Genomic DNA, 16,261 nt, shown 5'->3' with positions numbered 1-16,261 from the left:
ATTTAATTCTATGAAATGTCCTCATCATAACAACAGACAAGCTAGCACTTGCCCAACCAAACAAAAGGGTACCACCACCTGGCCAAGTTGACACATGAACTTGACCATGACAGGGAACTCAAGATCAAGAGCTTCTGTGCCCCAAAGGCATTGTTAAAAAGGTGAAGGGCAGCCAACTCAATGGGAGAAAATAGACGGAAACCACGTATTGGATAAAGGCTTGATAGCCTGTGTACATAAAGAATTTATACAGCTTACCAGCAAAAGAACAACCAACTAAATTATAAAATGGGCAGAGGAAATGAATAGGCACTTTTCTGAAGAGCAAATACAGATGGTTAAAAAGTACATGAAGAACTGCTTATCTTCATTGACTGTAAGGGAAATGCGAATTAAGACGATGAGCTATCACCTCACACCTATGAGAATGGCTGCTATTAAACAGGAAACTATAAATGTTGAAGAGGATGCAGAGAAATTGGGGCACTTATTCACTCTTGGTGGAAATGTAAAATGGTTCAGCTGCTATGGAAATCAGTTTGACAATTCCTCAGAAAACTGAATATCAAGTTGCCCTATGACCCAGCAATACCGGTACTCGGTATATACCCAGAAGAGTTGAGGGCAGTGACCCGAACAGTTACCTGCACATCTATGTTCATAGTGGCATTATTCACAATTGCCAAGAGATGCAAACAATCCAGGTGCCCATCAGCAGACGACTGAATAAACAAAATGTGGTATATACATACAATGAAATATTATGCTGCATTTAGACAAAATGATGTCCTGAAACATGACAATATGGATGAACCTTGAGGACATAATACTGAGTGAAATAAGTCAGACATAATAATGTATGATTCCATTATTATGACTCTGATAAAGCTACCAGTGTTTTGTAGCAACTGGAAGGAAAAATCTAAATTGAGGGCATGGTGGCTGTGGTAGTTAGGTTTAGGTGTCAACTTGGCCAGGTGAAGGTGTCTAGATCTATTGCTGTGGACATGAGCCAATGGCGTGTGAACCTCATCTGTTGCTGATCACATCTGCAGTTGGCTAGGAGGCGTGCCTGCTGCAATGAATGATGTTTGATTTAATTGGCTGGTGCTTAAATGAGAGAGCTTAACGTAAGCACAGTCCAAGCAGCTCAACATGCATCATTTGAGCACTTGCAGCTCAGCCCAGGCCTTTGAAGATACAGAAAGGAATCACCCCCGGGAAAATTGTTGGAACCCAGAGGCCTGGAGAGAAGGCCAGCAGAGATTACCCTGTGCCTTCCCACGTAAGAAAGAACCTCAGTTGAAAGTAGCTGCCTTTCCTCAGAAGAGCTAATGAAATAAATCCCCTTTTATCGAAATCCAATCCTTCTCTGGTGTATTGCATTCCGGCAGCTAGAAAACTAGAACAGTGGCCCATGACAAATTCTGGGAACTGTTCTGTGGCTGTTTGTTGAAGTATGCTTTGAAAGTTATTGCTTTTTTTTATTTCTTTTCTTTTTATATGTGTGTCATATTTTACAACTAAAAAATGGTAAAAAAAAAAAAAAAAAACATAGGCTGTTATAGTAATATTAGACAAAATAAATTCCTGAAGTAAAAAATTTGAAAATATCTAGTAACATAGCTCACTACTATAGCAAAGTTGATATTTGTAATACCTTTTACTTGATGTTTTGAGAACACACACAGTTTCGATAGTTAATCAAATGGTGTTTAAGATACTGTTTAAGTTTTAGAATTCGAATAACTCTGATATCTGTGTTTTATAGTTTTTTTTCCTTCCTTTAATTTTAAACTGTTTTTACAATGATTACTTAGATTTTTTTTTTTATATGCCTATGGATAAGCTAACTTAGCTATCCATTTTAGGTGGTTAAGATTTCAATATGTTAATTGTAAAAATATTTGTATCTTCATATTTTCCTGAAATCAGGAAAATATTTAGTTACTAGGTTATTACTGTAGCAATGCAGATATTTGTAAGAGCTTTCTACTTGATATTTTGAGAAGGTTCATGGCTTTGACAACTGATCAAATGGTATCTAAGTTAGTATTCAACACTTGGAATTTAAGAACTTTGCTATCTGCGTATGTAGATTTTTTTCCCTTGTTGCCATATTTTAAATTGATTTATGAAACCTACTGTGTAAACACAGGCTTTACAATGACTGTGTGGTTACTTTATTTAAGCTAATTAAGATATCCATTGTTGGTGGTTCTAAATGTATTGTTTGTGTTCTTAAATTAAAAAAATTAACAACAATGACAACAAAAAATATATGAGATAGAAGTAACAGCTCTTCCTCAGAGTAAAAGTCCAATTAAGAAATGTAGAAGGAAACAAAGAAATAATCATCCTTAGGCATACTCCACAGTAATGATTATTACAGACTAGATCCATTGACAGATGCTAATGTAGATGGCAAGAGTAATGTAGGTGGCAAGACTCAAAATACCCATCCCAAGACTCATCTTAGCACTGTAGTAGTAAAAACTGGCCAAAACCATCTTAACCAAGTTATGCAATTAAACATCGCTAGTAATTCAAATTTCAACATCATGAACTCCTTAGTATGATATGCTGAAAAGAACATAATTTCTGTGGTATTCTTGCCAAGAATGTATACCCTCATTCCAATTATGAGAAAAACATTAGGAAAAAAATCCAAATTGAGGGACGTTCTACAAAGTCACTGAAAGTAGTTTTCAAAAGTGTCAAGGATGGTTAAGAAAAGACTAAGATGTTAGTCTAGACAGGACTAAGGAGAAAAACAGCTAAATGCAGTGTGGAATCCTGGATAAGATCCTAGTACAATACAACGATATTAGTGGAAAAATTGTTGATGTTTGAATAAGACCTATAGTTTTAGTTAATATTATACCAATAGTAATTTCTTTTCTTAATAATTGTACTGTGGCTATATAAAATTTTTAGCATTTGGAACGCTACTATTTTTGCAACTTTTCTGTAAGTCTACAATTAGTTGAAAATGGAATATTTTTAAAAATATGGAATAATGCAAAGAACTGCTACTTTACTTGTATTTATCAATTGATTACATTTTGCCTCATTTGTTTTGTTTGCACATTCTTTTTCCTTAGTCATTTTAAGATTTGAGATATCATGGTAATCTTACTCCTAATACTTCAGTGTGTATTTCCTAAGAAGGACATTCTTTACATATAATAACAGTATAGTTACCCAAATTTTAAGAACATTGACACAATGCTATTATCTGATCCATAGTCTATATTCAATTTTTATCAGTTGATCTAGTTGAGCTCTTTATTTTCTTTTTTCTCCCCAATTCAATCCAAGATCCATTCTAGGCCTTTAGTTGTTATATCTCTTAAATCTGAAACAGATTTTGGCCTGTTATTTTGTAGAATCTCTCAATTTGTGTACCTCTGATGTTCTCCCATGTTTAGATTCTAGGTTATGAATTTTAGACAGGATTCCCACAGGACTGATGTTTCCTTCTTGGTAAATGACACCAGGAGACGCATGATCTATCTGTCCAGTGTTGATGATGGATAACATGGTGCTTCTCCATTGTAAATTTACTCTTTATTCAATAGTAATGAATAAATATTTGTGGAGAATTCTTTTATATATGATCATCTTGATGAGAAAGTTAGGGGCAAACCTGCATAGTAGCAGGTTAAGATGCCTTCCCATGATAAAGAATGACTTTTCAATTGAAACATTTGAGATTCTTAGAGTTAAGGTGGCAATAGTTACTGAAGAATTTGTGACATGAAGTTTTTGAAAAAAAGCTTAAAAGTCCCTTAAACAGACACTCTGAACTGGTGTATAATATTTAAAATGGCTTTCAGGCCTTCCCTGTGTCACTTTTAATCCATTTTTCAGAATCAGTGGCAAGGGCTCTGGAGCAGCTAGAGATGCACACAGCTCTGCTTCTTCTGTATATTCTCTCAGGTCAAAGAAACCATCACAGGAAGTCAGGTTACTTTTATTGAGGTGGTTTTTTTTGCTTTTTTTTTTTTTAACTTGGGTGGAAGATACAGTAAACTAAAGACTGGTTTGGAGCTGCTGAATCATCCTGTATTAGGTCTGCCTTGGGATTTTTGGTTGGAGATGAGACTTAACTGCTGGCAGGAATTAAGTAATAGTGGTAGTAGATTTGCCGTGACTGGAGATGGGACTAGAATCACAAACTGGAAAGCTAGGCCACATCTTCCTCCTAAGGATTCCTGTTTTTGGTTGCCATGCTCAGCTTTTTTTGCAGATTGACCTTGGAAAGCAGCATGTTTGAATCAAGGTAGTGCTAGGGTTTAGGTTTATGGTTACGTTTTCTTAGGCCATATCAAGCCTTGTATATAATTTAAATTCTTTGCAGAAGTATACACAAGACTCCATTTAAGACAGCCACAGCACTAACTTATTCTTAATGTTTAGTAGCCTTATATGTAGTGCTAAGACAGTATGTCAGAATGGCCTTTAGAAGCAATGTATCTTGAAAATTCTTGACTTGACATTTTATTTTCTAGCCCTCTAGTGATTGAATAAATGACAATGTTAATAATTATATTTAAAAAATGAATCCTAAATGAAATGTTATTTTAAAAAATTTTAGGCCAACAAGCAGAAGGCTTCAGCTCGTAACCTCTTTCTCACCAATAGCCGAAAGGTAAAATTGTGGTTTTATGTTTTCTATTTTATCTTTTGCTGGAATATGTTCTTGTTCTTTGGATCCATTCTCACTCCTCTTGTCCGTTGTTCCTATTGGTAATGAATCTAAGGGTACCTGTTAGTGTTTCTAAATTTTCTCAGTCTATTTCATAAATAAAATACTTCTTTAGACATCTGGTATTTGAATCTTTTTGGATAAGGGCATAGCCCACTTTCATTCCTTGGGAAGATCACTAAATCTACCTGAACTTTTTAGTCTTTTCATATAATATGTGGTGATATTAATGCCTTCCCTTCAGGAGAAGTGATACAGTTTCCTTTGAGAGTTGTGAGGATCAGATGAGATAACATTACTAATTGTGCTCCCTTGGGTTAGTCACTCAACATCCCAGTTTCCCTCCTCTTTTAAATGTGGGTGATGATAATACCAACTTACTGTGTTTTTGTAAACAATAAATTAGTTTATTATATGTCAAGTTTGAAATGGTACATAGCATATAATAAGCAGTGGCTGGTATTATTTTTGTCATATGTAACAAACTTCCCAGCACATCTCAGTTTCTTCTTAGTCATTATATAGTTCAGCCTTTTTTATCATCTATGGCAGTATGTCTAGGGATTTCTCATCCCTGATACTGGTTCAGAGTATTTGGGACTGGGTCACAGTAGTATACAGTGGCATCAGTCAGAGGTGGGAGGGCAGGACATGGCAATAGGACTTTTTTGCACGGAATAAAATGAGGACTGTTGTAGTGAAGCACATGGAGAACTGGCGCCTAATTGGACCCTTCTCTGCTGTGATAACATTGTTGTCTTCTACAGCTTGCCCACCAGTGCATGAAAGAGGTACGTCGAGCTGCCTTACAGGCCCAGAAGAACTGTAAGGAGACCTTGCCTCGTGCCCGCCGCCTCACCAAGGAAATGCTTCTGTACTGGAAGAAGTATGAGAAGGTGGAGAAAGAGCACCGCAAGCGTGCGGAGAAGGAAGCTTTGGAACAGCGGAAGTTGGATGAGGAAATGCGGGAGGTAGGGCAAAAGCATAAATTTTTGAAAACCCCAGTTGATGCAAACATCAAGAGACTACTTTACAGTTGATAAATTTTTGAGTCTAACCAGTGAAACCATCTGAAGATTTTTGTAAGGGATACTTTTTTTTGAGAATATTGGCTGTTGTCCAGTAAGCCATTTCTGTTTTTGTGCTTTTGGTAAGATCTTTCCTTTAGCCTTCTCTCTTCTTGTGTGCTGACTTCCCCTATTCTGTGCAGCCTTATTTCTCTGTACGTCCCTAAAGGGAGAAAAAAGGAAGAAAAAGAAAGCAGCTTATCTTGGCCTTGTTCCGGGTGCTGGCTACAGTTTGAGTTTATTGGAAGATCAGGGCAGGGTGCCAAATTTAGGGCTGAATAGGAACAGTAGCAGTCAGCTAGCCCACTTTTCTACCCCCATCCTCCATTTCTAGCACCTGCTTTGCTGTTTTAACTTGCAACCAGTACTGTTGCTAAATTTGATAACAGCTGATTTAGGATGCCTATATTGTTGAGGGAAGCAAGAGAAGATTTAGACAGCATGTGTTATTGAGGGAAGCAAGAGAAGAGGATAAGAGGATAAAATCATTGTGTTGTCTTTGGTACATCACTTGTAATGAATGGATGGAAAGCTGAGGTTTGGAGAAAGAAGGGAATCAAAATTGAAAGGGGTTTTCTTTCAGATATAGGTAGTACTCCTGTCATAGTGGAGCTTTGGACCTCTTTTGATCTCTTGATTTTCCCTTCTTTTATCATGCCTTGGAGGATATTTTTGCCCAGTTCACTTAAGTCCTCTGGGTAACCTGCATTTTTATTTGCAAGATAAATGTATTATTGAGATAGTAAATGTTTGATGCTGTTGGGAATACTTACTCACTGAGTTGAGAGACTTTTGAGAATTAGCTACAATTTTGAAGGTTTGTAAGCAGCCTCGCTTGTTATCTCGATTTATGAGATGTTGATGGCTAACTAATGGGGTTTGCCTTTGTGGTTATGTTAATTTATATGACTCTCTGAACTTTTGAAATAAAACTGTTTTGATGGATCTTTGTTGTTCCCTTAGTTTACTTGGTTCATTTAAACATGTGGTAGTTACTTCTTTAAGGTGAAAGGAGCTTCTATTCTTTCATTTAATTGTTTTAGTTTAGAAAGGTTTTCTTGATAGTAGTTTAGTTTTGGAACATGAACATCCACCAAAAAAATAAACCCTCATTTTCCTGTCAAACTAAATTTTCTTCTAATCTGAATCTGGTTCAAGTGCTATAAAACTGTATATAGAGAAGATAATTTCATCTAGCACGCTGTTTTTTTTTTCAAAGAGAGAAAGATTTTATTACTAGGTGCATAGTAGGAGAGCAGATGGCCTAGTGACCCCAAATCTGTCTCCCGGAACTATGGTAATTCAGGTAGTTTTATTAGAGAAAAGATGGCCAAGATTTCAAATAATGAGCATAGTGGCCCATCCATTCATTACAAGTGATGTACCAAAGACAACACAATGGTTTTATCCTCTTATCCTTTTCTCTTGCTTCCCTCAATAACACATGCTGTCTAAATCTTCTCTTGCTTCCCTCAACAATATAGGCATCCTAAATCAGCTGTTATCAAATTTAGCAACAGTACTGGTTGCAAGTTAAAACAGCAAAGTAGGTGCTAGAAATGGGAGGATGGGGGTAGAAAAGTGGGCTAGCTGATGATGTAATTAGAGGTGATCTGATTTTTGAGCATGCACAGATTGATTACATGCTTAGTCACAGGATATATGAAAGCAAATGGCAGAATGAGGTATAAGTGACTTGTAGTTTAAGTCTAAGTTACTGCACATGTCAGGTGGGCCCACTTTGGTTAGATCCAGTCTCAGTCATCAAGATAACTTCAGATTTGGGGTGGGTTAGTTCTAGGCTGACCCAAAACCCTTCACTAATAAACATTAGGGGCTGTCTTTAACAATTACAAGACTCTAACGTTGAAAAACTGGATAACTGGGTACAAATGAAAGTTGGTCACAGAGGCAGAAGATAAGGGCTGTACAATCATTATTAGAGATCAGGGCAGCTGGATTATAATTCAGAGATTTCAGGTGTTTCCCTCTGTCTACTCCAATATGCCAGAAAGCAAAAAGGACTATTTATGTAATGATTCAGTAATCAAAATCATCCCTTACATCCTGATTTCTCAGTTACAATTCCTCTCTGTCATTTGATAATTCTCTCTCAGTCTTGAGGAATATCTGGGCCACGACTCTTTAACTCCTTCAAGGCTAGAAAGGGGTGTTGTTGTTAAGGAACAAAGGGATGAAATGATGAAACCAGTTGTTATTCTTGAAGATTCCAGTATCTCTGTATTTCAGAGCTTCTCTGGCATTGGAACATGGTGGAACAAGTCTCTTGGTTCAAGAAGGCCGATGAAGTTCAGGGTTTCTTTCTCAACTGGAAAGACATGTGGCAAACATGGCAACGTCTGTTAGCTTTCTCTGCAGGCTTCTTGTTTCAAAAACCTCCCCCAGGGGCATTTCCTTCTTCATCTCCGAAGGTCTCGGGCTGCGTGGGCTCTCATGGTTCTCGTGGTTCTTGCAGCTCTCATGGCTTTGTAGTACACTGTTTTTTAAAGTACAATTTGGGACTTTTGTCCTTTTTTACTGTGTTCCTTTTTTTTTCCCTTTCTTTTCGGAAGTGGATGAAGAGTAAATCAAATATTCTTCAAATGAATTTTATTATAAAATAATTATCCAAAATAATGACTCTTTAAACTGGTATTTATAGTATGTGCTGTATTTCGTATAATTCAGTCTTTTGAATTATTTGTTTACTCATTTTATTGTTTATCTTAAAGGATGATTTTATTTATTGGTCCAATGATTATTTTCCTTACTTCACTATTTCAGAGTCACTTTGAATTTAATTTTCCCACATTTAAAAAAGTTTGTATAGGTATATTTGATCTATATTCATATTTTATAGCTATAATTATACAATGAGCTGTAAGCTGTTTATTGGTAGTGTTTTCTTCTTTTGATTGTCCTCTAATTCTAAGATTCCTCCTGCTTTGACTTTCAGAATAATTTATAGCACCTAGTCAGTCACAAATTTCGACGTTAGCTAGATAAAGAAGAGTTTTTGACACATTTTCATTTTACAACAGTGTTTGAATTTAGTTGATGTCTCAGTGCCCTTACAGAAAACTTATGTAGCAAAGAAAAAAGCATTTTATACAGAAGTCTAATGGAAAAAAGATTTTATATTGCAAAAGAGAATAAAACATAGGCTGTGATTAGACTCAAATGAAGGATATACCTTATTTCGGTACCACTGACTTAGATAATAACAAAATAACTGAGCAGCCAGATGTGACCTCTCTCTCTCTAAGCCCAACTCAGCAAGGAAAATCAATACCATCTGCCCCCATCTTATGTGGGACATGACGTCCAGGGGTAAAAGTCTCCCTGGCAACATGGGACATAACTCCCAGGAATGAGCCTGAGCCCTAGCACCATGGAGTTGACAATGCCTTACTGACCAAAATGGGGAAAAGAAATATAATAAGGTATCAGTGGCTAAAAGAGTTCAGATAGAGTTGAGAGGCTATTCAGGAGGCTACTCTTAGGCAAGCTTCAGCTAGATGTTGCTAATTACTACAGTTTGCCAAAACTATTCCTATTAACACTAAAGAACACCAGGGATCTGAGATTCTAGAAAAGTTTCACACTAAGATTATTTCCATAATCCTACATAAACCTACAACCTCCAGATGGCTCCTAGGCCAGATAAGTCCTGAAACCCAGGGGGGACAGCCTCTTCAAGAACACCAATATCAAGTTCCATTCCCCTATCCCAACATGAAAAAGTTAGAATGGGCCCAGCCCAAATACCCCTAAAGATTGGGAGAAGGATCAAAGAAGAAGGAGGAGTTATAACAGAGAAGATAGCATTTAATAAATGAGTATGACTGCCGAGTCATTATATTGATATTTCTTTTAGTCTCCAGTATCTTGGAGCAGCTAGAAGGAAAAACCTAAAATTGTGAAACTATAACCCATACCAAACTCTGAAATCTGTTTTATAACTACTTATTGCAATATTCTTTGAAATGTATTGCTTTTTTTTGCATATATGTTATTTTACACAATAAAAAAATGTTTTAAAAAAACAGTTGGGCAGTTATTTTTACCTTTCTAGAGGTAAGGAATTTTTAAAGGAATGGATGGTATGCAAACAATTGATAGGCTTGTTAAATTCTGTTAACTACGTCTTGGATATAATTCATAATTTGACTGTTTTTCACTTTTAACTTTTTGCCCCTTTAGGCCAAGAGGCAACAGCGAAAACTGAACTTCTTAATCACCCAGACAGAGTTGTATGCCCATTTCATGAGTCGTAAAAGAGACATGGGTCATGATGGGATCCAGGAGGAAATTCTAAGGAAACTGGAAGACAGTTCTACCCAAAGACAAATTGATATTGGTGGAGGGGTGGTAGTTAACATCACCCAAGAGGATTATGGTGAGTCCTGAATCAGGAGTTAGAGGAAATGGGTACCCTCCATTTTTTCATATCTAATGCTATCTATATTATTAACTCTTAAAGTTCGATCTCTAGCGATAAGTAATACTCATCAGAAAAGAGAGACTTACTGTATTGGAATAGAGAAAGTGTGTGTTTATATAAAGTAAGCATATAAAATAAATTTATTAGAAAATTTGAAAAGAGAAAGAGTATGATCTTGCAAGTTTGGGAATATTTTGTATGTTTTGATTTGCTAGTAGAAACAGAAGGTATTAATTGGAAAAATTAAGTGAATATTTCTCAGCAGAGAAAATCATCTCTCATATGACAAGAGTTTTGGGATGCAAGAATGAGAAAGTTTTGGTATTTTTTTGTGGCCACAAAGGAAGGGAAGAATTGGAGTGATATTTGAGGAGAGTTTCACAGACTGTATCAGCAAGAGCACGTTGAATTAGGAATAAAAATTAATAGGGCAGGGGATGTGGTATGATGGTGGCTCAGTGATGGTGGCTCAGTGGCAGAATTCTCACCTGCCATGCTGGAGACCGGGTTCAATTCCTGGTGCCTGCTCATGCAAAAAAAGAAAAAAGAAAGAATTTGGAGAGGGGTGCACAGGTGGTTCAGTGGTAGAATGTCCGCCTTCCATGCAGGAGACCCAAATTCGATTTCTAGACCATGCAGCCAAAAAAAAAAAACTGAATGGGGTATGTGAATATATCTCGACAAATTTTAAAGTGTGCAGTTAAAAAAAAATTAGGAATGCTTCAGAGTATCTTGGGAATAATATACATCTGTATTTCATCTGCTGTAATAGTTACACCAGGATAAATATATCAAAACTTTGAATCCTCATTATCTCGCCTTTCCTGGCTGTTGGCATTGCTCTACGGAAGAGACCCAGGTCTTGGGATACAGTAGGGCTCAGTCCTGTGGTAGTTTTTGTGAGCTGATTTTGATTACTGGAGACCATGGCAGCCCTATGCTTCCATTGGACTGCCTGCTCCTTACCTCACCCAAAGAATTTGAGCCTTTCTCCTCCCCTACTCACAGTAAGCCTAGGTTTAAGTAGAATAGGAGAATCAGGAATCCACATGTCAGTGTGAATTGCTTCTCTGAAGATCAGTTGATGAGGTGTTATAATCCATAGGTTTTCCTTTTCAGATAGTAACCATTTCAAGGCCCAGGCCCTGAAGAATGCTGAAAATGCTTACCATATTCACCAAGCTCGGGTAAGTCTTAAAGAAGGAAAAGTAAAGTGTAATTGGCCCATAAAGCATGCCACAACCTTTCACTCAGGTGATTTTCCTTTAGTTGTAATCACATCTTCAGTTAAAAGCATTGATCAGTGTATTTACAAGTGTGTGAGTGTAGGTTAAGGATGGAGGTTGTGTCTTTATTTACTTTACAGGATATGGAATACTTGAGGAAATGTGGAGAGCAAGCATTCATTCACATATCTAAACTTTAGGAGTATGTTGATTGAAGCTAGGACAGTTTACCTAGTTTTTTGTTCTCCTGAGTAAAATCATGCATAATACAGTATGAACTCTGTCATGATTGATTAACACTTGCTTATTATGAAAGCCATATCATGTCTTGAGAAAACTGCTAAGTTATTGCCTTTTCTCATTTTAGTAATAATACTTGCACTCTGATATTCATGATACAATGATGTTTAATGCAGTTGAAAAGAAACTTTTCAGTTAGGTGGAATTAAGTAGAGGAAACACAGTTTAATAAATTGCATAGAAGTTTATGAAACTGTATATCTTTGACAGGGCTCAGGTCAGAGATAGAGACAAATACAACCCTTCCCAACAACCCCAGCCAGTGAAACAAACTTATTGTTGTTTTACAAATACTTTATTGAATGTTCAAATATGGCTTAATGTATACTCATCAAAATATGTTCTTAACAATTATATTACTTGAACTGTATTAGTAATACACTTTAATGTATTGTTTCTTATATAACATATATCATTATGTAACAATATCAGATCATATTATCAGAAATTTTGTTCCAATTATTTTTCTCAGCAGAGAGTAGGAATTTTATTTGCATTTAAAATTTTTTTCCTCTTACACTTTTCTCCTAATATTTTTTTCACTTTTCCAGACAAGGTCATTTGATGAAGATGCAAAAGAAAGCCGAGCAGCTGCCCTACGGGCAGCAAACAAGTCTGGCACTGGGTTTGGGGAGAGTTACAGCCTGGCAAATCCATCTATCCGGGCTGGTGAGGATATACCACAGCCTACAATATTTAATGGCAAACTGAAAGGCTATCAGTTGAAAGGCATGAATTGGTTGGCAAATCTCTATGAACAGGTGAATTTCAGAACTATGTTATACTCTTTTTTTTGCTTGTTTTCCTGAAGTCATTGGCGCAATGTAATTGTAAAATGAATGCAAGATATTTTAGATTTCAGTCCTTTAAAAAAAACTTTGTCCTTTGACAAGAAGCAGAAAGTTTGTCTCTGAATTTCTAATCTGGAGATTTTATTGGAGAATATTTATATCATGTATGTAGTTTGTCTTGGTAAACTTTTAATCGTTTCCTTTCATGACTTGGTTAGATTAGCTGAAGAACTGGCCTTGGCCTTTTTGGTCCATATGTCACAGCTCACAGTTGTAGCTATGGAGTTGGTAAAGGAATCAGTATAGCAATGAGTAATTATGCTACTGTATCATTAGTCACTTTCATTTGAGCTAGTTTGTCATCTTGGTTGGTTCGTTTTGGCTGTGGGTGGAACACTGTGCAGTGGAATGCAGATGGTGTTAATTTTTGTATTTTTTCCCAGGGTATTAATGGCATTCTTGCTGATGAAATGGGCCTTGGTAAAACAGTACAGAGTATTGCCCTCCTAGCCCATCTGGCTGAGGTGAGTGGATACATATTCTCCAACTCCTCTCTTTATTCATTGATATATACTTATTTTATTATTCAGTCATTCAACAAATTATTTATTCAAGGTCAGTCACTTATAAATCACTGTGCTAGGCTCTGTACCAAGACAATAGGACTTGATTCTTGCCCTCAAGACCTGCTGTATTGATACAAACGTGAACAGTGTACAGTGCTTTGGTTTTAACAAGGCTAGGACATTTTTTTGAACCTGTGTTGTTTGAACAACCTCTCCTCCCACTTTGAGAACCAACAGTGTAGTAGCAAGGGCACTGTAGTTAGATCAGAAGACCTGTGTTCACTGCTCTACTCTTACTAGCAGTAACCATTGACCAGTCACTTCACTTCTTCTCTTTAACTCTCTCAGCTTTAGTTTCCTCTACTGTAAAAAGGGAGGAATATCACTCTTGTAGTAATTTTGTGAGAATTAAATAGGAAAATATATATAAGAGCGCTTTGAAAAGAGCAGACGCTCAATACCAATTAAATGATAGTAAAATTTTTAAGATAATCTAGTATAGGGGAACACAACACGTACAGTATATCAAAAGTTCCTTGTCAGTGATAGAAATTAAGACCTATTAATGGTCAGGGAAAGGAGTAATTGCTTAGTATTTTACCTCAAGGTGTGTGTAACTTCCTTGCCTGAGTTATTATCATTAACATTTATATGGTTATTGGATTGCAGATTTGGGAGATAGGCACCATTTCCTTTGTTAAGATATGTTTCCTATCTTAAACATTCTTGTTACTAATTAAAATTTTGAATTAAAATTTTCCTGTAGTTGGCTGACCCAATTTTTCTGTTGCAGAGAGAAAACATTTGGGGACCTTTCTTAATAATATCACCTGCTTCTACACTCAACAATTGGCACCAGGAGTTTACTAGATTTGTTCCTAAATTTAAGGTACAATAAATCCAACAAAAAATTCTGTTCTTTAAAATAAACTTCGACTCTTCTTTTTCTGCCTTACTCATTTATTCACTGCTCATAATTTTCATTGCTTATGCTGTTTTCAAAATACCTTGCATACATTCCCTACAAAAATTATTGATGGGAGGAGAAGAGAACATATTGCATCTTTATATGTTAGAAGTAGGAATTCCAAAGTTTAATTTGAGAGATTTGCTTCATTGGGCCACTTGAATTGTTGCTCCTGGTCAAACTACTCTAATAGAAAATATCTACCTTGCTGGTTTAACATAGGTTTTGGCAAATCATGTAATCAGATCAAATATCATCTAAGTTATGGCATTGTCCTCCCCCATGTCCCAAACATAGTCATTAATAGTCCATTCTCTTGATTCTCCAAAGCCAGATCTTTAGTCTCAATCCAGGTTATAATATTTAAGTTAGATAATGTAAAAGTTGATTTAACTTTTTATTTGGAGGAAAAGAAGTGAGGTAGAAAGTGCCCAGCAAGAAATATGTTGCATCGAGTTGGGTAAGATATAGACAAGATTTGAACCGTGGTTTAGTTATGGAAACTTGTAGGTAGGAAAGAGTGTGTGGGGTTTATTAAATTGTTTGCAAGTAAAAAGGGGAAATAAGTTAAATCTGTGTTCCATCCCTAAAGAGAGAGAGTGATAATGAAGTTGCATGGTAAGGAGAACTTATGGGGATTACGTGTCAAATAGTAACACATGTTATCTTTATAATTTTGAGTCTCCCTAACATTTGTGGTTCCATGTATTTTAAAGGGCACAAGGTAGGATGGAGATAGGAGGCAAATATTTTCTTCCCTTATGTTTTATAAGAAATAGGAATATGTCTGGGATATCCCTCCTTTATGGCTGTGGCTCAACCATTATGGATGGCTTGGAGGTTTGCAAACTATCTTCAGGGCACATTAGGTGCATAGCATATTTTCAGCTGAGGAGAATATTTCTAAGGCAGTTTGTTGAATGTGTTCTCTACCATGTTTGGCCATAAATATAGAGAATTAGCATCTTTTTTGTGTGGTGTGTATGTGTGTTGTTGAGTGAGTGGTTTTTTTTCTCATTTCATGTTCAGTACATGTTGAACAATTAGGAAATTGAAAAATGTAGCAGTTAAAAATTTCCACAAAGCCACCTAAGTGTTCAGTAGTTCCTCCACTAGCCAATAGATGGCAGTGTGGTACAACTTAGGTCATTAGCACCTTTACTTTGACTACCTGAAACTGAGCTTTCATTTATGTGTTATACTTCCTTTTTTTTTTGCATGGGCAGGCACTGGGAATCAAACCTGGGTCTCCAGCACAGCAGGCAAGAACTCTACCTGCTGAGCCACTGTGGCCCGCCCTATCCTTCCTTTTGATGCACTAGTTTAGGGATTGGTAAACTGGCCAAATTTTGACCCTCAGACCAATTCCACCCACCGTTTCTTTTTCTTTTACTTTGTTTCTTTCTTTGTTTTTTTTTTTGCATGGGCAGGCACCAGGAATTGAACCCAGGTCTCTGGCATGGCAGGCAAGAATTCTGCCTGCTGAGCCACTGTGGCCCACCTGCCACCATTTGTTTTTGTGCAGTCTACTGTTTTTACATTTTTAAATGATAAAAAAATCAAAAGACACATAATATAAAATTCAAGTTCACATGTATTGGAACACATTCACACTTTTTTGTTTACCTATTTATGTCTGCATTCACATACAACAGGAAAGTTGTATGCAAACTTGATTTGTGAGGTGACAGAGATCATATGGCTTGCAAAGCCTAATGTATTTACTATCTGGCCATTTACAGAAAAAGATTGCTGACCCTTGCATTGATTATGTTTTATTACTCTATCCCCTGTCCTTAGCATGTTAGGTTTATATCTTTTTTATTATTCTTTAATACCCTGGAGATTTCAATGTTATGTTTTTAAAAAGTAATATGAATTAACACAGTTACTGCTTTCCAGAAAATACAAGGACCTTAGTATGCTTTAACTAAATATTCCTCCTCTACACTTACATGCTTCTTTTTTTGTTGTATTTTTTAATATTTGAAACTCCGTAAGACATTTGATCTTCATTCCTTCTTGCATAATTGGGCTTCCATCTTGAGATTGGTTTCCCTTTGCCCAGAGAACAGCTGTTTGTATTTCCTTTAATATGGTTATATTAGTAATGGATTTTCTAGATTTTTGTTTGTTAGGAAATGTCTTTATCTCACTTTCGTTTTAAAAGGATATTTTTTCTGAGTATA

At 36.3% G+C, this 16,261-nt stretch overlaps 1 protein-coding gene across 4 annotated transcripts in view; it reads left to right on the top strand.

Moving 5' to 3' along the window:
* Positions 1 to 16,261, top strand: part of INO80 (INO80 complex ATPase subunit) — a 208,662-nt gene that overhangs the window by 79,790 nt on the left and 112,611 nt on the right. For all 4 annotated transcript variants that reach the window (XM_077127478.1, XM_077127477.1, XM_077127475.1 and 1 more), the window contains exons 8-14: positions 4,601 to 4,654; positions 5,479 to 5,682; positions 9,982 to 10,177; positions 11,342 to 11,409; positions 12,300 to 12,509; positions 12,983 to 13,063; positions 13,899 to 13,994. In XM_077127478.1, coding sequence (XP_076983593.1) covers positions 4,601 to 4,654; positions 5,479 to 5,682; positions 9,982 to 10,177; positions 11,342 to 11,409; positions 12,300 to 12,509; positions 12,983 to 13,063; positions 13,899 to 13,994 — 909 coding nt within the window. The remainder of the gene's footprint in view (positions 1 to 4,600; positions 4,655 to 5,478; positions 5,683 to 9,981; positions 10,178 to 11,341; positions 11,410 to 12,299; positions 12,510 to 12,982; positions 13,064 to 13,898; positions 13,995 to 16,261) is intronic.

Source organism: Tamandua tetradactyla, chromosome 14 (genome assembly GCF_023851605.1).
Source record: "Tamandua tetradactyla isolate mTamTet1 chromosome 14, mTamTet1.pri, whole genome shotgun sequence".
Lineage (NCBI taxonomy): Eukaryota > Metazoa > Chordata > Mammalia > Pilosa > Myrmecophagidae > Tamandua > Tamandua tetradactyla.
The sequence above is the reverse complement of the archived record's forward strand: the minus strand, read 5'-3'. Positions and strand labels throughout refer to the sequence as shown.